Source organism: Lissotriton vulgaris, chromosome 9, assembly GCF_964263255.1.
Source record: "Lissotriton vulgaris chromosome 9, aLisVul1.2, whole genome shotgun sequence".
NCBI classification, from domain to species: Eukaryota; Metazoa; Chordata; class Amphibia; order Caudata; family Salamandridae; genus Lissotriton; species Lissotriton vulgaris.
In genome coordinates, this window is record NC_141697.1 from 920067465 (window position 1) to 920094232 (window position 26768).

At 41.5% G+C, this 26768-nt stretch overlaps 1 protein-coding gene across 1 annotated transcript in view; it reads left to right on the top strand.

Moving 5' to 3' along the window:
* Nucleotides 1-429: 429 nt before the first annotated feature.
* The window catches only part of BAP1 (BRCA1 associated deubiquitinase 1), a 270726-nt gene continuing 244387 nt past the window's right edge, over nt 430-26768 (top strand). The window contains exons 1-3 of the mRNA XM_086938734.1: nt 430-661; nt 9954-9983; nt 24926-24980. Of these exons, the coding sequence (XP_086794860.1) occupies nt 625-661; nt 9954-9983; nt 24926-24980 (122 nt within the window). The 5' untranslated portion in view covers nt 430-624. The remainder of the gene's footprint in view (nt 662-9953; nt 9984-24925; nt 24981-26768) is intronic.

Here is a 26768-nt window from a genome sequence, read left to right on the forward strand (position 1 = left end):
CACCCTGTATAGTCAATCCGGAAGCGGCGCCAAGCAATAGAACACAGGAGAATGAAACGATGTTGAACCACCCGTAGAAATGAAAAGAGGACAAATATAAACTATTATTAAAAATTACTACATCATACTTACCATGCTGGCTCATCATCGGAAACGGGTCTTTGTGGTTAACTTTAACAAAATGTGTGAAAACAGTTTAATTAATAGACATGTTTTGCTACTTTTCATGATAATTACCAATCGTAATAAACATTATGAAGTACAAAGATAAACTTAATAAAACATACCGCTAGATATGTCATTCAATTTATAAAATAATTACGTATCACATAGGCAAATACAAATGTAAGAAATAACGATCTGCCTATTTTGTTTTGCCTTAAAAGCGGCTGTGCAAATTAGGAAGCTGAATCTTTCAAAATGGCGGCCACTTCTCCCCTTTCATACGGAAGTGCACGTCGCTTTGTTTGCGTCCCCATTTGATGACGCAAGACCGTTGTCCAGCTCTCCTAATTTTACCTAAACACTGTCCCCAGTGAAAGAACTACAACCCGGGAGAGAGAAAAACCGGGGTGGGGAGGGTGGCGCGCGGGCTGGAGATGGCGCGGAGCCCTCAGCAGGAAGATGAATAAAGGCTGGCTGGAGCTGGAGAGCGACCCTGGTGAGCTGGGAGAGGAAATTGAACAGGGGATAGATAGTTGATGGCTTTCAACACTGCACACATTTATTACCACTTCTTGACAGGTGCTGTTATCCATAAGAAGAGTACCGCAGTTTTAACAGTTCTCCCACAGTCTTGAAACTAAGCCTTGCTACAAAACACTCTGCCTTATTCTCAACACAGTAATTACCAATAGTGCTACCACTTTCTCGTCCTCTTTTGGTCCCTATCCCTTCTTACCACTACTCGACCATCCTCTGTTCTCCCCCGTAACTTAGCGTATCGACTTTTGTTATCTCCTGTGTTCTATTTGACTGGGAGCTCGTCTGGCTCTGGTTTTAAAACTACCTTTCTAATTTAACAAGTCTTCAGTTTTTGTCTGAAGTTTATGATGGTCCCCGGGTGTGTGCTTATCCACCCCCACATTCCTCTCTTTGGTGCACCCTCTTACTTTCTGTTTGTTTGATTACTGTGGCTTGTTGCCCCTGTGTGGTACCTAGACATGTTTAACCCGTTGCTTGCTTGTTGTTGTAGTTGAAGTAAGTGGCATTGTTTTTCTCTTCTGCTTACGTCCTCGACTCCCTGTTCAGACCTCTTTATAGTGTGAAATGCTAGACGATATTGGCGGTTATAGGTACCCTAAAAGTGGCTAAGCAGGGTGATTACCCCCATTCTGGTAGGGTGAATGAATGAAAAGTTTATTGTCATTTAACAAAAATTGTTACAAAGGATTCAAATAAAATTTCCCCATAACTTACGTTACAGTTGGTACGTGCCTAGCGAATTTGATGTTTTGTATATACTAAAACAAAAGAAGAAGATTTTTACAAACGGTGTATAAATACAGATAAAATCAATGAAGAACTGGTATTAAACCAATAAATTAATTCAATACTGAAGGATCCTTCCCCCTTGTGTGCAAACTTTGCAAATCTTACGGAGAGGGTTGGAGTCTCCGAGTTATAAAGTGCATTCATAACAGTCTTAAAAATGTTCAAACCATATTTAAGTAAAGGATTCAATGTTATTGTAAAGTGCATAAGTCCGACAATGGCATGTATAAACCGAATACTAAGTATACTAAGCAATTCCATTTCAATAAAGTGCAAGATGTACAATCTTAAACGAAGCATGGATTTTTCATGCCAAGTAATTTCATTTCAAAAAGGTGCAAGAGTTCTTTAGCCTTCTATCCAAACTTTGCAAACCATGCCAATTCCATTGGAGTCTCCATATTAAAAAGAAGTTCCATAGCTTCAGTACAGGTCCGCACCCCATGTTTTAAGAACAGAGGTTTCAATAAAGTGCGTCATGCGTATAACAAACAATGACCTATACAAACCAGATGGGCCAAAGATTTCTCGAATTGGTGGCAAAGTCTACAAGTTGTTATAGCCGCTAAGGCTTCCCAGCACCTGTTGTTGTCTTTGATTGGCAAAACCATAAGTCTCACTATAAAAATGTGCTTTAAAATCGACTTATTTAACGCAGTGTCAAGATAATGCTGCCGTAGTCAGTCTTCATAGGAACTTACAAGTATCCCAATATTGCTGCTGGAAAAATTCAGTTCCTTCATGTCCTCTTCCTTTGACTATGATCTAACTTGTTTTTTCAGTATAGACTTTAGGATGCCAGGCTGGTGAATAAGATCCTGCAGTTTGGTTGTGTCGAGTTGCAATTCATTGTAGGTGATGTGCAGGCCTTCACTCCACAAATTATTTTCTTTCATAAAAATTATCTTTAAAGTTGACTTCATTGTGTGCGGGGGGGCTGCACAAACCCCTCAATGGAACCGCTCCATTGAGGCCCAATGCCCGTAGCTCTGTTTGTTCAGCCCAAATTCCAATCACACCAGAGCATATCGGGCGCAAGCGGGAATCTGAAAGATTGGCTTAAATGGTCGACAATTGACATGTTCCATAATATTAATAAAAGCCGCTGGGAATGCTATCTGACCAAATGGGATTGACAGAAGCAGTTTGGCATTTATAACCTTTCCGATTGGTTTGGTCGACGGGCTTCTTACCTTGGAGTACAGTTTGCACAGGGCAAATGTCACTGCTTTGGCTTTTGTTTCAACTGAAGCAATATGTGCTGTGGGCTTCCCGTTGCTAATCAGCCACATCCCCAAGTAGTTCTATTTGGTCGCTGTTGCTATTTTTAAATTACCCAGTCTCCATTGTTGTTTGAGTTTGTTGGTATATTTTCCAAATATCACTACCTTTGTCTTTCCTGCATTCGCTCGTAATTCGTTATTGTTGTGGTAAATGTTTAATGCAGCCAGTATTCTTTGCATGCCTTCTTTTGTATGGTCCAATAACACCATATCTTCTGCGTACTGCATTAAAGATAATCTATTTGGGCCGATTTTAGGGGGTAAAAGGTTAGCATTGGATATAATTTTTCCGAGGTCTGCCGTATATAAATTAAAAAGCAGAGGAGCCAATACGCAAACGTGCTTTAACCCTCTGTCTGTTGGTATCATTTTAGTCGCTGAGTTTGTAGCGGTTTTTACCCATACCGAAGTTCCTGTGTAGAGACTGATTATAGCTTTCAACAGGCTCGCTGGTATCCCCCAGTCTTGCAGTTTCCGCCACAACAGACTCTGATTGACTCCATCAAAGGCCGCAAAGTAATCCACGAAACATGCGGGAGGATCCGACTTTTTCGGCACGTACTGTTCTATTAAGTAGGGGAGAGCTAAAATATTGTCCGTTGTAGATGCTCCTGGCCTAAAGCCGGTTTGGTACGCAGTTAGAATTTAATTTTTATTAGCTCAATCCTGCAGATCTTGCAGGAGAAGGCTGGCGTATCCTTTTGCCTCAATGTCCAAAAGGGCAATAAGCCTGTAATTCGATCGGTCCCCAGTATCTCCTTTTTTGTGAATAGGTTGCAGCAAGGAGCCTTTCCAAGTCTCCGGGACTGTTGAGTTTTTCAGGCAATACTGATAAAGTTGCGTAAGTGCGGTTCCCCAGAAGTCGCAGTCTTATTTAAAAAGATTGCCTGGTAGGCCATTAGGGCATGGTGCCCCATCTTTTCTGATATTTTTTAAGATTGCCATCACACGATTCCCTGGAGCCAATGCTTCAGATGTTTTTCAATGGTTGACAATTTCCCTGCCTCGGAGAGTACAGATGTGTCTTCTATGGGTGTAGGAGAAGTGTCAGGCCAACCCATGGTAGTGGGGGGCCTTTGCGTGCCCGATGATGGCGGGTTAGAGGCTCCACAGTATAGTGTGGTTAAACGGGTTATCCATGTGTCACTAGCGTCCACATTCCATCGATCATGGCCATGCCCTGAGAGCCTGTTAATATACAACCAGAATTCCGCCTGTTTGCTTAGAGTCAGAAAAGTGAAGACATGCAGCCATTCAGAGTCTTGTTGTTTTCCTTTGTGATCCCATACATTTTTCCTCTGTGTTTTCTGGTAGGGTGTCCTTTGACTTCCACATAAACTGGCTGTAGAGAGTAATGTGTCCTTTTCATTTTATTACGTATACCAGTATCAGTCCTCCAGTTTGGGTCTTGCTTAGGCAGTGATTGTGCTGTCTCTTTGAGACATGCTCTATCTATATGGGCTTGAAACAAAGACCATCTTTTTCATTGGTTCCTCTTGCTGTCCTTCCTAAATGCCTGCTTTTTATTGGTTAATATGCTTAATAGTCCCTCCTTTTCTACTTTTGTAACCTCCCTCTAGGACTGCACCTGTTATGTGTGCTGTTACGCTTCATGTTAATTTATAGGCTTGGTGAGCACCCTTTTCTTTATGTTGGCCTGCCTCTGCTCGTGCGTGTTATCTTTACTTGCGTAGCTGAAAGGATTGAGGCCAAATCATTAACCAGTGCTTCTGCTTCGCTCCTGATGCACATTCTGCACTTCGCAGGATGTTATTTTTTGTTTATTTAAACTTTTACAGGCTTCGCACAAGGTTTGTTTTTGGTGCTTTTCCTGTTGTCACTCTTCCATTCAGGGTTTCTCCTGGCCATCCCGACGGCACAACTCTCAGCTGCTACTGCTGGATTTTTTTTTTTTTTTTAGTTAATCGGCATTCCTGCCATTGTTTTAGTGACCACAACAAGCATCTTGTATTTACATTGTATTTTTTATTTGCACAGTTATACCGAGACTCAAACCCGGTTCCTCTGGTCCAAAGTCAGCAGATGTGGAGGTTACGCCACAGTCTCTCTCCTGCTGGTTTACTTTTTCTTGTTTCGTTTGTAATACCAATAGCTCAAACAGTCACTAATGTGAGACCTATTGCATTGCAAATGATTGTTACCCCAGAGACTGCATCATTTCTTTGTTGCAGACTTAATCCGTTACTTGTCGCCATTTAGATTCGTTGCTGGGGTAAGTTACAACATTTCAGTGTCACTCCATTCCCTGTCGGTGTTTTTTTTTTTTTCCAGAACCTTCCTTGCGAAGCATACAGCCACATACATACCCTTTCTGCTACCTCACCCTAATTGCTAAATGTATTTGCAGAACCTGGAGGTGAAGGGGCCTGAATCTAATACACTGATCATTTTATTAATAGCTTGGGCAAATCAGGGTCTGAGGGAAAGTTTTTGGCAGGGAGCTACGGATCATGCACTGTCTCTCTCAGACCTATGGCAGTCTTCTGTAGACTGCCAGTACACATGAGTTGACCCTGTGCTGCTGATGTGACGGTTCTGGTAAGGCATCCATTGCTTACACCTTATGAGAGTTGCACTGTTTTGCAAGTGTGCTAGGTTGTGGTTGAGGATGGAAGCACATAATTGGCTATTTCACTCTATGGTTTCTCGTGGAGCAAAGGACAGTAGCATCAAGTTGTCATTCTTAAGTGCCTAAATACACACCACACCCATCAACATGCAAGGAAGGGAACTGGGTTTGAGTCTCGTCAATGACGCTGAACATCCTGTGATTCTGGGCAAATCACTTAATCTCCATGTGCCTAACAACAACAAAAAATGAATGTGTCCTCATGTACTGTAACTGGTGCTATGTAAAGCACTCTGATACCCGATTCGGGTCAAGTTTGCGCTATATAAAACACTGTAATAAAAAAAAAAACATAACGTACTTGGCTTAATGGCACCTCCAAGTTATCAGAATGCCTAAGGACCTTCTTTTAGACATACGGCAGGCCTTTGACTCTGTCCAGTGGGAATATATGTGGACGGTACTAGCTCTGATGCGGTTGGGTGACGATTATATAAAATGGATGAAACTGCTCTATTGTAAACCAACGACTTGCATCCGCTTCCGAACTCAAGTATCGGAAAGTCTAGAGCTCCAACGGGGTACCTGACAGGGATGCCCTCTGTCGCCATTACTTTTTGCCCTTAGGATAGAGCCTCTGGCGATCACTCCCTGAACCCGGATGGAGGGTTGGGGTATCCAGATAGGGACCATGATACATATGGTGTCCATATACGCCGACGACATGATGGTCTATCTTCAGCGCTCCAGGTCGGCAGTCCCGGAGCTCCTTCGGGAGCTAAATAGTTTTGATGTAGTATTGGGCCTCTTCCTCAACCAAGGGAAATCAAAGCTGTTACTGATGGGCAGCCTGAGGGGTGTGCCAGAGAGTGAGCTACCTGGAGTGGGGATGAGTTGGGTCACGGATATGGTTCGATATCTGGGAGTCCGGCTGGTGCACACACGGGAGGCCAATCTAGAACACAATATCGGGAGATGTGTGGAAGGTGTTGCTAAGTCGATTGAGTTTTGGCAGGAGCTCCCTCTATCTTTGATGGGACCGGTAGCCCTCATAAAAATGGTAATCCTTCCAAGATGCTTATATGCTCTACAGAATTCCCTCTATCGCGTTCCACTGGTGTACTTCCGCGAATTGGACCGTCTGTTAGTTGACCTCCTATGGAGATCCAAAAAGAAACGGGTGACATTGGACACATTACAGAGGATGTGGGAGCGGGGAGGGTTGGAGGTCCCTCTACTGAGTTTTTACTATATAGCCACGCAGCATCAACATGCAAAACAGTGGTTGCACGAGGGCGACAATTGGGAGAAATGGCTTTTCGATGGTACATATCCGGGGTTCTCATTATCTGACCTGTTTATGATAGCAGTGGGGGTGCCACAGCGATTCCCATATATTATCAGGCATGTGGCGGCAGTTTGGGAATCTGACGTTCGGTTAGGGCAGGGGGCAGTACCTCCAGTATGCAGAGATCTCGGCGGTGGCGCAAGAGCCGTGGACGATGTTTCCGGAAGAACTGCCCAGTACTGCCACTCTGCAAACCCTTGTCGCTGGCGGGGGACATAGATTAGTTATCTATCTATCTATCTATCGGCCTCTATCTAATCTAATCTATCTTCTCGGACCCACTACGAGTTCAGGCTATTGGAGGGTTCCTTGACGGATTTAGAAGAGAGTGTACGAGGGGGTTAAACAAATTAGTTCCAATGTGTGCTTTAAACGTACCCAATTTAATATTGTTCATCAAACATACCTTACTCCACATGTGCTGCATAAAATGTACCCGAATCGCCCAGCTTCTACCCCAGGTGCAGTCCTTTAGATGCTCCGTTCCTGCATATGATATGGGAATGTTCAGAACTGAGATTGTTCTGGGGCTCAATCCTGGAACGCCTGACGCAGGTCTTGGGGTGGTCGTTGTCTCACTCCATCAGGGAAATACTTCTGGGACTTCTTCCCAATCCCAAGGGCAAGAAGCCCTCCCATAGATTCATCCAGCTGGGGTTAGACCTGACCAAACGACGAATTGCGATCAGCTGGTTGGGCTCCAGACCACCTACGGTAGGCAACTGGGCAAAAGATTTGAGTGGGCAACAGCAAAGCTGATTCGAATGCGGCATGTTCGAAGAGATGAAAGATTGGAGGAAGACGCAAGGTCATGGTATTTCATGATCTCAGAAATTACTGGTGTTGGAATCCCCAGCTCACAAGTGACTGTGAAAACCCAAGATGGCAGTGGTGGAACAGCTGAGGGGAATAGGGCGGCTACACTTGTTAGTTGAAGTACATTTTAAAGCCTATGGTGTACCCAGTGCTATAGATACAGAATAAGCGGTGTTATGTAGAGCGTGTGACTCAAGAGAGGGAGGAGGGGTGGGGAGGGACACGTTGAAGTTGTTGCTTTCAAAGATAGAAGAGCAATTGGTACATCTGACTCATCTATAAGGTGAACTCACGTTGAATTGTCAATATGAATCTATCATTTGGAGATGTAGATGTACTGTATCTTCTCTCTGTACGCTATTTGTAACTCTAAGTTTGCACCTTAGGATGTCATAACTGTATTATTATCCTGATCGGAAGACATTCAATAAAATATTTACAAACAAAAATGCCTAAGGACCTGCATTCAGTGCCAGTGTCCTGTTCTGTGAGGCACCTCTTGAGGAAAGATAACCCTTATGTAAGAGGATCCCAAGAGGACATGCATGGGAGGGAATTGAATTGGCAGGACTGCTGAATTTGAATGGAACACTAAGCTTGTCAGAAGGGGTGCAATATCTGAGAAGGCAGGATGGCAAGTGGAAATAGGTGTAGGATTTAGATGAGTATTTTGGTGTCAATATGCATATCTCTATTTTTGATATGTTAGGGATGGGTGAAGTTAGGTCTTTGTCCATTGGATGTTTAATCGTTGATGCAGTTACCTGGTGTCACCTGGTAAGTGGGATGGTCTTTGGTTGCTGTGTTGCACTGCAGCACCCACACAGGAGCACTAGAAGACGTGTCTGCAGCCCCAGCGACACTGAGCTTCAGTTTTGCATGCTAAAAATCGGTGAGTGAAGCCGGAATCGAAAAACGCATTGAGGAGAAGGCACTCTATACTTTCCATGACACTCTGTGACATAATTTTGTGACTACTCCATTCTATACCGTTGCACTCTACAACAGTCTACTTCACTATTTGCCACAACACTCTACTCCACTCTGTGCAACTCACTCTTTGACACTGCTGTAAAAAACTCCACTCTATGAAACTCCACAACACTGTACTCTTCTCTACAACACTCCATGCAACTCCATGACCGTCTACTCCAATCTACCTCAACTCTCTGGTCCACTATACAACACAACTCTCTAGTCCACTATACTCAACTCCCTCTACGTCACTCCTTGCCACTTCACTCCACTGTACACCACTTCACTCTATGCGACGTCACTCTAGGGCACACCCCTCTACTCTATCCATGACACTCCACAACCCTCTAGGCCACTCCATGGCATTCTCCTCTATGCCACTGACTTTCAGCCATACTCAACAGTAGCCATGCTGGTGTACAACATGGCTAAAACACAATGGCAAAGCCAATAGCTGTTGCTAAGGCGAGTCCTTTCTTCTTTTCCAATGCTTGTTTACCCCGTGCCTACTTTCTGTTCTTTTACATCTTTAAAGAGATGCCTCCTTGCATAATTTATCTTCCTTACCACCCATGGACGCTTTAGATTCTCAGTTGCCATATTTTATGTATCTTTCCTTCTCGTCTATCCTCTGAACTGATCTGCCTACCCTTATCCTGCTTGCTTATGTACGTTTTATTTTTGCCAACTAAACCACATTTTCTTTTTATTGTCTCTTACCTACATCTCCCTTCTTTGTGATATATTTGACATACCTATGTTACTTGTTTTGTTCACTTAGCAATCTGTTGCATCTTGTTTCAGTTCATCTTTCTCTGCTGGCCCTCCTTTTGTTCCCTCTATCAGTCCTAAAAATGTCTTGTACTTTCTTCAGCACCTAGTCTTAACTTGCACGGTCTGTTTTCCAAGTCTTTCCTTGCACTATATCTACACTGCCCTTCCCCGATTCTCTATTTGTCCTCTCTGCCTAGCCATTGCTTGCACATTCTTTCTGTCACTTGCCCAAATTTCATGAACCTCTGCCTCTTACCCATACCTAATACTTTTGTTTGGTCTTCCAGCTATCACTGGTTCCGATTCTGTGCTGCTAGATGTCCATCATACCTTTGTCCTCCTCATACACTTTCTTGCTTGATATTGGCGTACACCCTCTGTTTGTCCATCAATATATTCCTTATGGTGTAGGTCACTCCTTCTACCACTCATGCTCTTTATGTCCCTGTATCATTTCTCTGCCTATTTTGCTATGCCTTATGTGCTTTTTATTCCCATGTAAATGCTTTTTCGTTTCCAATACCCTTTTTTCATTCTCAGTATCCTTTTTGGCATGTGCATTAGTGTTTCTATGGCACAAAGTACAAGTACTGGTAGCCGTTAAGATGTTAGTGTGTTAACAGGTAACTGTTTAATTTCAGATACTCATTAACCTTTTTGTTTGTCTATTTAGGTCTATTCACGCTTTTAGTTGAAGACTTTGGTAAGTATGAGTACCCCAAATGTATTGGTAATGCTTATCAGAATCCCTTTAAGTTTGTTGATCAAGATACTATTTTGGAGCAGGTTTTCTCATCAGACAGGAGCATTGTAGCGAACAGGTTCACTGTATGACTGCTTGTTAGTAGAATGCATTTTAAACGAAGGGGAAGCCCATGGTAATTCCTGACACTCCATATCTCAGGTGATGGAAGCTCACTTGCCTATTTGCCTGGTGAACATTGTAGCCAGGTCTGACATTATCTGTAATGCCCCTGAAGTTTCATATTTGTTTTGCTCACTATGGAGGAGGGGATGTGGTGGCCATCTTGCAGGATCAGAAAAACTGGTTTGAGACCATAGCACTTACACAGGATATCGCAGTGGTCTCCTTCGAGGTATACAAAGTTGGTCTGGAGAGGGCACATATCTTTGGGGAACCCCAAGGAGCTGCATTTTGCACATTGATGTATATACACTCATACCACAATCCTTTGGTCATCCAGCTGTTGTAGATGGCTTGCAAAAGGGCAAGGGTGGCAGCCAAGCATGCAGTGTACGCATTGTTGATAATTTAGCAAAAGTAGAACAACTTATGAAAAACGCATTTTGGTTGACACAGGCTCTGGAGCTTCATCAGAGAGTTTTTCTGTGTTGGCTCTTCAACAGTACGTCTGATACTGAATGACAAAAAGTTATAGAAAAAAGGAGATGCTTTACATCTCTGCCATACCTTAGATGGGACATCGACAAGCTTTGAGGCAGAGCAATTGAAGCCAAACTGATAGCTAGAGAACCTATCTGAGAGTCATTCGTACATAATCCAGGAAGTGTGGTTGACCTAAAAGAATCACATTAATCTTTTTATGTAGAGCCTTCCAGTGTGGATTGGGATAGTTGACTAGAGGAATAAATGCAGTTCTTTTTTCAAGCTTTGTTTGAAAATGTGGGTACAGTCAAAGGCATTCAGATTAACAAATCTTCCTTGCTGGTCACCATCCCAGAGGCAGTACATATGAATTTGCCTCAGAATGGTCTCTCTGTATGCACATTTGCTGAGATTCAGTGAAGGTACTAAGCAAAGTCACAGTGCAAGAAGAATGGTGTGATAACGATAGTGGACGTTTATTTGACCCACTCTCAAAATTGACATGCACCCATCATTGGAAAGTCTTGCGTGTAAAAAAAAAAAAGTACCAATGGGAAAAGAGCATTACCTCTCCTTTGCTCTTACCAACAGAGTGAGTGTATTAAATGAAATAAACTAGGCCGTTTTTGGGAATAACCAGAAAGGTGATGCATTGTTTGATGGCATTAAGGAACTTGAAAGCCTGACGCGGGCACTCTTATTATTAGGGTTATTGATGAAGAGAGGGACTGTTGACACATCTCTGTGTATGTTCTGTTAAGGCATTAAAACTCTTAGAAAAAAATAAGTCTTGGGGAGGACCAAATAGGAAATTTGGAGAAAGGGTGGGCTGACGAAGAGCACAACATTGGAGTTTGACCAATTTGTATAAGAATATCACTTTGGACGGTCAATATTGAACAGGATCTTCTTATGAATGTGAGCACAGCATAAAATTCCTCCAGTGATATTACTCAAAGCAGGATCACTTTGAGGGATTATGATGACTTGAAAAAGAAGACTCCCTTTGCGAAGTCAGTAGTCCATACTCATATGTTCCTCCATCACTTGCTCAGGCTGCCATCAAGAATGGCATCTAACTCGGCATCTACAATTAAAACCAGTACCACATAAGTGTCAAAATGGAGAGAGCTTTAATGACTTGTTCATCAGTACTGTATCCAGTTTATATATCACACACACACAAAAATGTCAACGTTTAATTGGTAATCCTATTGACAAGAAAATTAAAAACTTTAGACTTCACATTTATTCAAAACATAACAATATATATATCCCCACATTATGGCACAATGGAAATAAAATGAAAAAGTGAACAGTTGAAAGAAATAAGAGGAAAGAAAAACAAGTAAGATAACACACGTATGTCTATTCCAATGATACTAATCTGTTATAATTTAAGCAAGATGCACGATGTTTCAGAATAGTAATCATCCTTTGTATTTCAATATTGAACAGATTTAGTACACAATACATACAATACACTCATAATTAAAATCAATTACCAAAAATGTGAAGTTACATATAAAACCACAATTTCCCACATACTACCATACCAATTTTGTAATCCTGATGTTTTATGTAAACTGGAGGACTTTCAATGGGACATTGATGAATTCCTATTTGTAACAATGGACGTTGAAAGTCTATATACATGTATAAGAATGTACTGTAGTTTAGAAGCACTAACGTTTTATTTGTTCAAGCTGAATACAAGTCATCTAGAACATACTTGTATGCTTCTAGAGATGGCAGAGATCATATTAACAAAGAATATCTTTCTTCATGATGGGGATTGGTATCTTCAGAACAGGGAACACCCATGTGGTCCATGTTTGCTCCATCTTATGCAAATCTGTTCATGGGTTTGTATGAGGTGAAGCATGCCTGGGATCCTGGAGCATATAACTGGACCAACAATATAATATTCTACGGACCATATATTGATCGACCTAATGATTTTGAATATGACTGTAGAAAATCTTCAATCATACCATACTTATCCGAACAACAATAGATTTAATGTAAAACTCACTTTGAACCAAAATAGATCTGAAATAGATTTTTTGGACCTAAGACTATATGTGAACAATGGAGCTATCCATAGTGACATCTTTAAAAAACAGACGGCATGCAATAGTGTGCTTCATGCCACCAGTGCTCACCCTAAGTCCACCATGAATGCCATACCATATGACAAAATCGTTCGAGCTCGACAAAATTATAGTCAGGAACAGGATTTCTATAAAAGTTTACAAAATATCAAACATGACTTTAGAGAACAAGGTTACAACAATCCCTGTTTAAATAAATCAGAGGCAAGAGCAATGAAACCACTAAACTGGAAGGACACACTTGGGGTCAATAGGGAGTGTAAAAGCAAAATATCCCCAAAAAATAGTAAAACTATCTTTATCACTCAACATACCATGTACATCAATCATATTTATGACATCTTACGTAGACATTGGCATATCCTGGACTCTGCGTTACCAAAGGGTATTGTACCACACAAGTCATGTGTGGTTTATTGTAGGGGCACCACGATCAAAGAAACCTTATGCCCAAGTTATGTGAAGTCTAACAAGGATGAGAGTAGTTCTGCAACTCGGCTATTGGCAAAGCCTAATGGTTTTTTCACATGTGTGAACTGCTCAGTGTCTCATCTGGGACAGAATAGAACCACCAAATTCCGATATAACACAGAAACAGAATACATAGTAAGATCATTTTTTAACTGTAACACAACGTTCACTATTTACATCATTTGGTGTGCATGTGGGAAGATCTACATCAAAACATAACATTATTTATATCCCCACATTATGGCACAATGGAAATAAAATTAAAAAGTGAACAGTTGAAAGAAATCAGAGGAGAGAAACAAGTAAGATTACACACGCATGTCTATTCCAATGATACTAATCTGTTATAATTTAAGCAAGATGCATGATGTTTCAGAATAGTAATCAACCGTTGTATTTCAATATTGAACAGATTTAGTACACAATACATACACAATTAAAATCAATTACCAAAAATGTGAAGTTACAAATAAAACCACAATTTCCCACATACCACCATACCAATTTTGTAATCCTTTTTCAAACCTGGATCCATCTCTTTCTCAATATATCATCCATTATATACATCCCATCTGCATATGCAACAGCATCCTTTCATGGTGTCCGAGGCTAAATTCTAATTCTTTTTCTGTTTGTCCCGGATTAGATTTGAACAAACGGTATTTGATTCTCAATAGGATTCTACATGATTAATGTATCAATAATTCATAGTTATACTATGGCTTGCATTCTTGTCGCTTTATTTCCGAGAACATTTCCTTATCACACATGAATTTTTTCTTTTTTTGTACATCACAACAAATCACGTTATTTCACATGTTTTAGATATACAATTAACATACTTTCATTCTTTAGAGACGTCCTACAATTCATGTACCATAGTGTGTTGCCAATGCCTAAGGACCACCGGCGCTTTACTTTTAACATTAAAAGTAAAGCGCGGGTGCCGCGAATATAGCAAAAGTAAAGAAATAGAAAAAAACACCTATTTCTTTACTTTTGCTATAATTGCGGCACCCGCGCTTCACTTTTAATGTTAAAAAGTAAAGTGCGGGTGCCGCGATTATAGCAAAAGTAAAGAAATAGATGTTTTTGTCTATTTCTTTACTTTTACTATAATCGCGGCACCCACGCTTTATTTTTAACATTAAAAGTGAAGCCTGGGTGCCGCGATTATAGCAAAAGTAAAGAAATAGATGTTTTTTCCTATTTCTTTACCTATTTTTTCAATTTTTTTCCACATGCCAGATTTTTTTATTGTGGGTAAATAAATGCAATTCCCCTAACTAAAAGTGTGCAAATTTTTTGTACAATTACCTAAATAGTAGCATTTTGTCAGTAAATGCACAAATTTGGTTCCCGGATACCAGCTTGTCATTTTGTCCGAAAGCTCATATGGTCTATGTAGATGGAAGCTCGATCATTGTCATATTTCGTAACCACATGCCAAGGACGTGCATCATTTGCTAGTGGTAGCTACTAAAATCCAGTAGACTCCCCTTTAGGGTATCATACTTGTCAGAAGCTGTGGATGTACGGCAAATGCTAGACATGGCCACCATTATGCCCTGGATGGCATTCATTGTGATAAAGATGTTGAAAATATACCTGAAAGGGCCACTATACAGTGTCATGTATTGAATTCCGGTAAAATTCCCCAAAATATTTCCTTATGACGAATCCTCCATAATGCGTACATGGCCCTTATGCCTAAAGGGCATCCTTCAGTAATGGCCACTATTATGTTTAAGATTTCTACAGTATGGCAAGGAGAGCCATTCTGACTCATTAAATGCCCAAAATGTGCCAAGGAAAGATGCTGTATGCCAGGGCCTACACACTGCAGTGAGAGGACGCATCAATCAGTGCCATTTTCAATTGCTCCGCAAATTCCATTTCCCTGTATCCTGCACTCAGCATTGGGTATTGCTAAATTCCTTGAAGGCAGATTGTGTTCCTCCATCACTTGGCTCTTTTTGTGGTCCCACTGCACAACACATAGTCATTATGTTGAAATGATTATGTCTTTTCAGATATCATCAGAGATGTCATGAGCAGCTCATGCAGAGCAGTTTGTGCAGTATACCATCACTTGGGAATTTCAATGGATTTTAGTTTTTCTACCCTAACCACAAAGTCAACTTAAGTAGCTCCTTTTTTGAGTATAAGAAATATTTAACAGCAGCCTTATACCTCTTCAGAGGCTTTATCAAGCAGGTAGATAACTTGCTGAGTAGTTCAAAAGCGTGGTAACTGTGCAGAATGGACTTTGTCGTCGGATTCAGATTCTGGCCGGTTTGGCAGATTGGACATTCCTTAGTAGAGTATTACAGTCCAATAGGTCTCGCTTTTGGGACCTTATAAGTATTTAGTTATGCAGCACAATATGTTTGGTGCAACAATATCCACTGTTGCATGGCTAAACACTTATAAGCTACAAGGTTTAGCCATGCAACTGCTGATGTTGTTGCACCAAGGATATTGTGCTGCAAAACTAAATACTTATAAGGTCGTTAAAGCGAGACCTATTGGCTATGCCAATGCTTGTTTCACATGTGTGAACTGCTCAGTGTCTCATCTGGGACAGAATAGAACCACCAAATTCCGATATAACACACAAACAGAATACATAGTAAGATAATTTTTTAATTGTAACACAACGTTCACTATTTACATCATTTGGCTTGCATGTGGGAAGATCTACATCAACAGTAGCGTTAGACAACTTAAAACACATATATAGGAGTATGTCTGGGCAATCGAGCATAGGGATGAAAGATATCCGATGGCAATGCACATACAACAGGACCAATCAACCAGTACACAAATCTAGTTCCATGGAGTAGAGCAAGTCACAGTTAATGAAAGGGTAGGAAATCGGGAACACATTTTAAGACCAATGGAAGCTAAATGGATATGCCGGCTAAGAACAGTCACTCTAAGTTTAAATACTAATCATGAATTCCATCATTTCTTATAAACCAACCTGTCCATATTTAATGTTCACTATGAGAATTCCATTTGGACGAATATCTTAAGGACGGACCTCCCCTTTTAAAAAAATTATATGAGGACAAACATAAAATAAGGAGTTATTGTTGCTCCGACTTTTATCCTCATTATGTGCCCGATGTTTATAGAAGCACCTACATTTAGGGAATAGGGGCTCATTATGTGAATTTTCCATGCACAATATATATACATCTTTATTATGAATTCTAAATCAAATTTGTTTTCTAGCCCACTCTGATGAACATATCGTTTATATGATCATATCACTTTTATAGATTTTGATGTAGTTTCACATTTGACATAACGATTACCATATCGGTAATTAACATGTAACAAGCATTTACAATGCAATGGTTTTGCCTTTGTTAAAGTTAGAGCTATTGGCATTGCCCTTGACATTATTTTTATTTATGTTTTTTGTAAACATAAATAAATGGCATTGTTATTTACAATGGCAATAGCTTAATCTCTTGCCCCTCTTCATGAATGATGAGATTCTTTAAAAGATGTCGGTATTTGTCTAACAAGGTTCCTTTTAAAGTTAAACTGACTGCTTGGAGCTAAGGAGTGGGTGTTCCCCATTGAAGTCGATTCACTTCTGCGGTTCTGGGGAGAAGCCGTTCAATTACTGGTTGCAGGGCACCATTTATGTATTTTGTCATTTATGTTTCTGCTGCATGCAATGCTTAATTTGAACCAGTGGTTGACGGTGGGGCCCACAGGCTCTCATTTTTGCAGACCGGCACTTATTTTCTTGCATCAGACATTTACTGAGAGCAAGAGAGGGGAAAATACACAAAAAGGAAAGAAGGAGGAAGAGAAAGAAAGAAAGAAAAACATTGCAAGGGATAAAGCAGGTACCTGCAAGAGTTGCACTTTACAAATACTGACTAAGATACAGGGGGCGGGAGTGCCACGTGGTGGATTAGAGAGGCATGAGCTGGATTTAACACTACGAAGCCTTGGTGATTGGTGTACCACATTTAATAGCGCAGGCCACAGACATCCGAGCTGAGCTTTGGGAGCCCGCACTGATTCTTTTACAAAATAAGCACTGGCTGCATGTGGTTGGATGACGCCATAATGCTCTTAGAAGTCTTCAAAGCTTTGAGCCTGGCTTGCTTCCTGCTGCACAGTGCAGCGCACACTGCAGGCCTGCAAACCTCAAGCACTTCAGAGACAGGCACTTTGCTACAGGTGAACCTGATTTTGGGTGGTGCACTGCCAGTAAACAGAGTGCTCAGGAGTCCAGACAAAGTGTGCAAACAGCTGTTTAAAGCAGCACCGGCTGCGGGCTTCCGAGCAGACCTTTGGGCACCGGCACTCAATCTTTTACAAATTAAGCACTGATGGTGGTCCATCAGGAAGTGGGATTTTACCATTACTGCTGCAATGAAACCGAGTACTGGGGGTCTTAGCCTGATAACGGGGAATAATTAAAGCTTGTAAATGCATAGAAGATGCGAAGCCTAGAGAATATTTGTTAAAGGTAAAATACATTTTTATTTTGTGTATAGTAGCTCCCGTTGGCTGTGTCCAGCTGGCAGTACCTACTTTCAATCCCTGATTAGGCTAGGTTTAAAGACTGTAGTGGGTGAGAAATACGGAATTTGTGGGAATGTGCATGGAGAGTAGGCTGTACTCACTATCCACACCCTTTGCAAGTTGCTGCCGAGTTCAAAACTGAAAGGCAACAAGCATGTTATTAGCAAAAGGGGGTATATTTTAAATGCGGATAGTTGCTGTAAAACGTAGTTCAGTGACACTTTCCGTCACGCCTGCCACAATATGATGAAATGAACGCAACCATAAACTGAAGGGCCTGACTGCTGTCTGAGATTAGTGGCGCGGAGGGACGAAGACGAGAGGAGGAACGGAGGGAGAGCACGCAGGAGAAGCCGGAGAAAAAGGCATCTGGAAAGCAAACATCTCACGGAATAAACGGGGGTCAGAGCCGGACATCTCTCCGTATCCCAAATATTCATCTTGGTGTGCGCGCGCTTCCGAGACGTGCCCCGAGCTCTTTCTGGACATTGCTTTTCTCCCCAGTAATGCGCTTAATCAATAGTGCTATTAGCTTTCATTTTGCTACACAAGCAGTGCTGGGGGCGCTCTGGCTTTTTTTTTTAATAAGCCGGAGTTTCCTCCAGGCTGTTTAGTACTCATTGCTTAAAACCCTATTATTTCCCCTGCATTTTATGGATCTTAGATCTGTGTAGATGATAATAGTTAGGTTTCTATCGGGGGAATTTGCACAAGGAGAACCTTTTTTAAATGTTATTTGTATTTCCTTTCAATGAAAAAAAAGCTGTTTAAAACCATTCTGGTCAAAATAAATATTTCTTTCTCTTCTCAAATACCATCGGGTAGCAAACATGCTGGTACATTTATTCGAAAATATGCACAGAGTAATGTCATCTGCGCTGTCGTCCTGTGAGTTTTAATGGCATCATGGTAGGTAAAATAACGCAATATTTATTTTCGTAATCAAAATATCTACACTCCTGTCAGATCACGCATTTTCAACGCGCCGAGCAGAACAGGTGAATCAAGTGTCTACACTCTCAAATAACAGTTCTGTTTTTTTGCCGCTTTGAGTTCAACGAAGTTTTCAGAAGGGCCCGACCGGAAGTCCAATTGGCTTGCCATCTGTAAGGTCCCAAAGAGTCCGAGGTGTTCCCCTTCTTCCTTCCGTGATCCCGCGGTCGAAATGAAATACGATCCCTGAGGAGTGCAGCAGTTTTTACAAGAAGTGGAATAACTCCATTTTTTACCTCATTAGATTGCACATCTGAGGCTGATCAGCCTTCGTGAAAAAGAAATTCAGAATTCACCAGGCACTTTTTCTTAGAAAATGTTTCTCTAGTGTTGAAAACATAACGGTATACAGCGGACATGGGTAACGAGATAAGTATAGGTGTCAGGTGTTCAACATGCAGTGGAAATAGTGTGCCAGGTGGGTGTTTGGGGTTTCCCCCTAGGCTGCTGGTGGCATCTGCACCCAGTGTGCCAGGTCCTAAACCGAAGAAGCTTCAGCGTACTCTACGCTGTCCCCACTAACTAATCCACTAAAACAGTTTTCCATACATATTTTGTTTTTTTACTATCTGTATTGTATTGTTTGAATTGTGTTTAGGGCTGTATGTTAAACATTGCAAGCATTGGCCCTTTAGATGCGTATAACATACGAGTAAAAAATAATGAAATATAAGAAACCGCCCGCACTCACCGTGAAGGGTAAGCCTGTACCCGTCCGCTCTTTTAATGCCGATGTATGTACAACGAAAAAAACGGTATATAATATATATATATATATATATATATATATATATATATATATAGCTTTTTTTAATGAGCTGTACTTAGCAATTGGGTTTAAGGTCGAAGAAAACCCTAATACACATTATTAAAGAACTAGCACGGGTACACCGAACTTGCTTCGCTCGAGCTGTCCCATCTCTTAGGAACAAGGGGCTGGGGTTACAGAGTCTATTGCGTTCGTTGCTTCTGCCTCCTGGTGCACCTCTCTGCTCAGTCTCCTGACCCACCCCCTGGCTCTGGAGGGACCCTTCTGCTCTGAGAACCACTGCTGGGTATAGATCTCGCTGCTTCCGCCTGTCTCCGTGTTCCTTCCTTAACATACCGGCTGCAGGCAGGGTGGATGCCTCCTCCAGGAACACCAGGGGAGCCCGCTCAGGATAGCAGCAGCCGGGGGTAGAGATCCCGAGTTCTAAATCTGGGGTCAAGTCACGAGCTGCCGGAGGAGTGGGATCATCATTGGAATCCCTGCAGTTGTATTCACTGTCTGAGACTGTAGCGCCCAGAAGAGTAACGGAGTGCACGTGCATCAGGAGACGACGATTGCAGAAGCAGATTGGGCTGCGGCTGTTGTTCCCTGTTCTGCAATGCACGGATTAGGGGTAAACAGTGCGAAATTCAGCTCTCGGCTGGGGGCGGGAACGGGCATTGTAGAGCGGGAAAGGGGGCCCGGAGACACGGGGGGCGGGAACGGGCATTGTAGAGCGGGAAAGGGGGCCCGGAGACACGGAGAGCGGGAGGGGGGCGGGAACGGGCATTGTAGAGGAAAGCACGGTCACCAGCGGGAGGGGGGCGGGAACGGGGACGGGAGACGCTGCGAGCAGGAGAGGGGGTGGGAACAGCGGGAAATTAAAGCAAGCACTCACCTGGACTTCTTCCGGGTGCCTTCAATGCCGGACCGGATTCGGGGGCGTTCCCGGCTTTCGGCTGACGTCGCGTGACGTCGGCAAAAGCCAAAGAATCTCGGGAACGCCCCCGTGTCTGGTCCGGCATTGACGGACAGGCCCCTCGTCCAATGGCTAGGCTCCATTTATGGAGCCAGCCAATGAATGACGAGGGCCGACCCAAACCCACACACAGTACTCATTAGGTTTTTGCCTGCGCAAAAAAGATGCGCAGAGCGCATCTTTTTCGCGAGGCAAAACCTAAAAAGGACAGGTATTCCCACCACATTAACCAACATGGTGGCTATTAATATGATCTTATTCCTATATAGGTATCGGGTGAATATTGCATAATGTGCTGGAATTAAATGAATATGGAATTCATGCGGGCATATATACAATAGTTCAATAATCATGATTACTTCACACTGCTCGCCAGTATTCTTACAAAAAGGGATTCTGTAATATAAGCATCCTGACTAGATATAAGGGCCAAGCGACATAACTCTTTGAGAATAGTGACTAATAATACAATACAACCCATGGTGGGACGTTCATAGGTGCTTAAATGCACAATGTTTTGAACATCAATAACCTCTAAGTGTGGGCTGTTTACTGTGACCATGTTGATAGATAGCATTATAAATCACTAGAAACAACTAAACATAAACATGAGATTGAACAACTGTGATATTTGAGTTTTTTTTCTTCAAGATTTTCATTTTCAGCTCACAAGCAAGGAGATTATCTCAACTTTCTTGGCTTTTAATATAGCTGGAATGCGCTGACGCAATCCTCTAGAGTAAAAAATAATATATGCGATTGTTTCACACATCACATTATGGCGTCCATTGATGTATTATGTGACGTCTCTTCTGTGCAAGATGGCGACCATAGATAAGGTATAATTTTTCCATAACGTATGGGCCTGTGTGACTTAATGGTTATCGTTAGTAATATCCATGAGCGCTATTTTATACTCACGGATATTAGCTCGCAAGTAAGGGGACAATCATTGTATCTATTGATTTTAACACAAACTGGAACGTGCCGGCACAATCACACATTAAGGATGGCGGCCCAGTGGTGCGAGGACTTTCTTCTTTACATCACACAAATGCACATGTGACTGACTGTGTTTTAAATGCAGATGGGATCTGAGCGTGATTCTTTGAATTGTTTGTGTTATATATTTTGCTGCTTAGTATGTGCACTATAAGCATATGGCAGAGGGAGATCTTTACATGCAGAACTATATGCTAGGAAATTAACTGGCTACTTAGCAGAATTATTGGCAGGCCCCTTTTTTTAAAGTCAGAATGTTGGTTGGACAGAATATTTGTAGGAATGGTGATTGTATCAAGTTTCTGTTTTTCTCGTAACAAACCTTATGAAGCGCATGACTATATGATGAGCAATGGATTTCATAATTCACAATACTTCTTTAATTGTAACAATCTGGTTTTCCTAACATATGTGGCAAAAATGGGGCTCGTATCAGTTATAATTAATGCTGCATCTTTGTGAGGGCCAAAATAAAGGCATTACGGGGTACCTCTTACTTGGTAACCCCTATGTGGGCGGGTTCTCTAGATTACATGATAGCTACTTGGGGAATGATCTTGTTGGACTGGGAATATCGCTCTCCGATTTAAACTTCTGTTGGTAGCCACAAACACGTATATGATGACTTTATTTTTGATGGAGGGGTTACCATACCCACTTGCAGCCATGTGGGAGGGGCTCTAACCATCATCGTACCCACATATAAGCAAGGTGGGCGTGTCTTGTAGCATTTACCTTATATGCTCTGATATGTCATGAAGGGCGGTAAGATAGTCCGGTAATAAGGGCTTCCTATGAGGAACTTACATAAGCAGCCATGAGGGTGTGGCTTGTGAAATATTTCCTCATATATGGTAATTCTCGCGAGCAGGACAAAATATTGTTCCGGTCCTAATTAACGTGGAGAAACTAACTAGACCAATGGAATTTTAAAACACACTGACCTTTTGGGCATTGGATTGGGAGTGAGAAGCGCACAGAAAGATGTGTACTGTGGGGCATCATTGGATGGTAGTTTATGTGCTATTTTATTTGGAGAGTTTCTACTGAACCTTCATATAGAATGTGAATCTATCTTTGAAGTATAATGGCAACTATTGGAACTATGATATGTACTGGAGTGAGGGGAAATTAGTAATATAATTGTACTATTTTGTCCACAACCGTAGAAGATCATAATGCCGACCTAGGCCTGTAAACCCGCATTTTGAGACATTAATTTCTGCCCAGACGAGTGAGATTATGACAAAGCCATATGAGGTACATTAATTAATATTTGATTTGAAGAATTACAGATGTTTCCTATGTTATTGTGAAGCGCTCTGATACCTCCGGGTCTAGCCAGCGCTATATAAAACTTTTCAAATAAATATTTTAGATGATAACAGAACAGTTTAGTTAACAGTCCTATAATAATTTTTTAGACCTTATGAACTGAGTGACAACAATTATTTGGTGTATGGCAAATAAACATGTATGTCTTGGAATGATGATAGCACTTCTTAATTGGACACAGTTTTTTCGGAAACAAATAAACAAGACGTCTATGGTCCTTAGGCATTTGCAACACACTGTGGTACATAAATTGTGGGATGTCTATAAACCGGGAAAGTATGTCAGTTGTTATTTTAAAACACTATGAAAAAATGTGATTTGTTGTGATGTACAAAAAAAAACAAATAAATGTGTGAGAAAAGGAAATGTTCTAAAAAATAAATCAAGATTGCAAGCCATAGTAGAACTATGAATTATTGATGTTTTCCAGGGTATATCCTTTTTATATTGATTAAATTAAGTGTCTAAATCATGTTGAATCCCCGTGAGAATCAAATACCGTTTGTTTGAATCTAATGTCTAAATCATGTAGAATCCCCCTGAGAATCCAGTACCGCTTGTTCAAATCTGATCCAGGACAATCAGAAAAAGAATGAAAAAATTAGCCTGGGACACTATGATCGGATGTTGTTGCATAAAAAAGAATTAACAGATGGAGGTATATAATGGATGATTTATTCAGAAAGAGCTTGATCAAGGTTTGAAAAATGATTATAAAATTGATTAAGCAAAAGTATCATATATAAAGGTAGTATGTGTGAAACTGTGGTTTTATTTGTAACTTACTGTTTTTGGTAATTGATTTTGATTGTGTGTCATCTGTATTTTGTAGCCCTGAAGAAGTCTCTCGTAAAGAGACGAAACGCGTTGACTACACTGAGAAAGTAAATTTTAAGAAGATTTGAATAAAGTAATTCATTTGAAAAAGAAACACACATGAATGAATTCTGTGCATTCCATGATTCAATTAGTATACATTATATGTTTATAAATGGAAAATTGTGTGTGCTGATTTTTCTTAAGCAATGGTATTATGGAGTAGTACTCCTGTGAGGCATATTAGGAGGTTGTCCTTCTAGATCTTGGGCCCCACATAAGCCTAACCAAATTCACTATATGTGACTGGTGCGATATATTTTGCCTCAGTCTCACTATTTGTAAATTTAAACATAAAATAGTGTCTCCCACAGTTGTTCGGAATACAAATAGTTAAAACCAAAATATGTTGTAAAGAGTTCCTAAACGGGACCCATCTGTAAATATTGGAGTCCCACAAGGACAATATATAATATATTCATAGAATCAGGAGGCTTAGGTATGGTACTACAAATCAGAGGACCACTTTTGTGTTCACTATTGATTAGACAAATTCAAATACCCATGGATATATATCCTAATTGGGTTCTAAAACGGAGGTAAATTAATCCTCCTTGGATAAATAATATTGAGTCCAATCATCTAAAGTAGCTCTAGATGGAGTAAACAGAGGGTCTGTAATCCTCCACTGTGATTGCCTTCCTGCTCCGTGCCATTTGGACCCCAATACGTGTTCACTTGGCAAGCCCTTTGATGACAAACATATGTTCTGTAAAGTTGGTTGACGAGTTGAGATAATCTTTCTGTGAAGATGACTGTGGTGATTGGACTCTTTGCTGGTGTAGAGTTTGTCTTTGGAATTCGGTTGATCTGTCTTACAAACAATTCGAAAATGTAATTCAATTAGAATGTATCCACTCATTTAGTCTTGTGTACTGCAGTGATGCTTATGGGACCTTTTCTGTTGATAATCAATAGACCTTTTAGGGCCTTTGTAATGATATTTTCACTTAGTCTGTGATCTATATTTTAGCTATTATGAAGACCAGGTTTACAAACCCGCCTCTTTTTTTTTTTGGTAGGGTCAATTATATACATCCTGTAACATGTTTAATTTTTACCACTGTGATGCTATATGTGTGTCTTGATGCTCTAAAAATGTTTCTCCTTTGGCTCAGTACCCATAGACACTTGAGCAATGGTCCTGACTCCTGTGTTTCCTGCTGCAATGCTTCCTGCTGTACCGTTGCTCATTGTATTAAGACTGTGTTTTTTTCTTCAGGGGTGAAAGGGGTACAAGTGGAAGAGATTTATGATCTTCAGAGCAAATGTCAGGGGTAAGCTAACCTTTTTCACTGCCAGGCCATTTACTGAGAGATGAGGATTCAAATGTATTCCTGCTGACTAATATGGGATGGTATGCTGATTTTAAAATAGTCTTATTTGGACACAGAATCACTGCAAATTGGGTTCCGTTTCAGACCATATTCTGTGTCTTTTATTAAGTCTAATAATTTGAGTAAATTGTACCTCTTCATTACATCTCTGATAGTGGTATAGTGCAAGAATATTGTTGGGTAAATATTGTCGACAAAACATATTGTGTCTAAATATTGTTTACAAAAATATAGTCCATTGGTGATAATAATGAAAAATATCTTCTCCCATTATTATTATTATTATTGGAGATTTATTAAGCGCCTGGTTACGCCACTGGCGTGTCCCCGCGCTATGGCAAGTGGAGTAACTGTCCCCCCTCCTCCCAACCAAGCTACCTACTGAAACAGATAAGTTTTAAGTTTTTTCCTAAACTGGGTTTCGGAAGATTCAAGCCGAAGTTCCAGTGGCAGATTATTCCAACATTTGGGGGCAAGGTATCTGAAGGACCTGCCTCCCATGCGAGCTTTCGAAATTCTGGGTACTTTTAGCAGCCCGGTCTGTGAGGACCGAAGGCTGCGTGTAGGCTCATAGTAAGCTATTAGACTCTGAAGCGGGAGAGGTGCCTTGCCATTCAGAATACGGTGGCAGGTGGCAAGGGCCTTAAACTGCACTCTCCTCTCAATAGGGAGCCAATGGAGCGCTCGCAGGGCTGGCTTGGCAGATGCCCTCCTAGGGAGTATGAGGACCAGCCGTGCTGCCGCGTTTTGGAGAACCTGCAAACGACCAATGACCCTGCCGATGGCCCCCAGATAAAGTAGGTTCCCGTAATCAAGTCGGGAGGTGACCAAGGCATGCACCAGCGTCTGACGCGCTGAAATAGGAAGCAGATCTAAGACTTTCCTAAGGGTTCTCAGAACGCTGAAACATACCCCCGCCACCCGACCGACATGTGGGCCAAAGGTGAGGTCCCTGTCGAGCCACACGCCCAAGTTCCTAACCTCACGGCAGGGAGCGGGAGCTTCCCCCAGACAGGGTGGCCACCACGCCGATGACCACGCCGACGGTACACCCCCCACCACGAGCACCTCGGTCTTGCTCCCGTTCAACTTTAAACAGTTGGCAGACATCCAGGCAGCGAGATCATTCATGCAGTTCCTGAAAATGTCTGCCGCAAGACCGGGCGCGCGCGAAAGGGAGATGACCAATTGCGTGTCATCGGCGTAGGACACCAAGCGGAGGCCATGACCCTCCACAATGGCCGCTAGGCAGCAGAGTGATATTTTCCTGAGCAATATTTAGGCCATAATATTTGTCGCACAATATTTTTGTTAGTGATATACTGACATGCACCCCTTATTTTCAAAATGCCATTCTGTGCTACATTTTATCTCTTGCGTTTAGCTGTTTGGAAGCATTAGCATTCTTAATCTTTTGTTGAGAATTGTTTTAGTATTCCAGTTCATATAACCCCTGCACTCTGTGTTCAAGTCGGCAGTTCAAGGACTAACTGTCCTCCTTGCAGGATTGTGTTTGAAGGGTTAAGCTATTATAAACCTAGGCTTTGAGGATGTTTAGAGCAAAACCTTTGATTAGTGTAAAGTACATTTGAACCTCTGTGCCTAGTAATGTCCTCTGCTTCAAAAGCATCACCCACCGTGGGGCCATACTTGAATGCACAACTTGTAGATAGGGTCTGGCAACTAAGTTGCTAACCTTAGAGCAAGGAGACAATGGTTTGTAGTCTA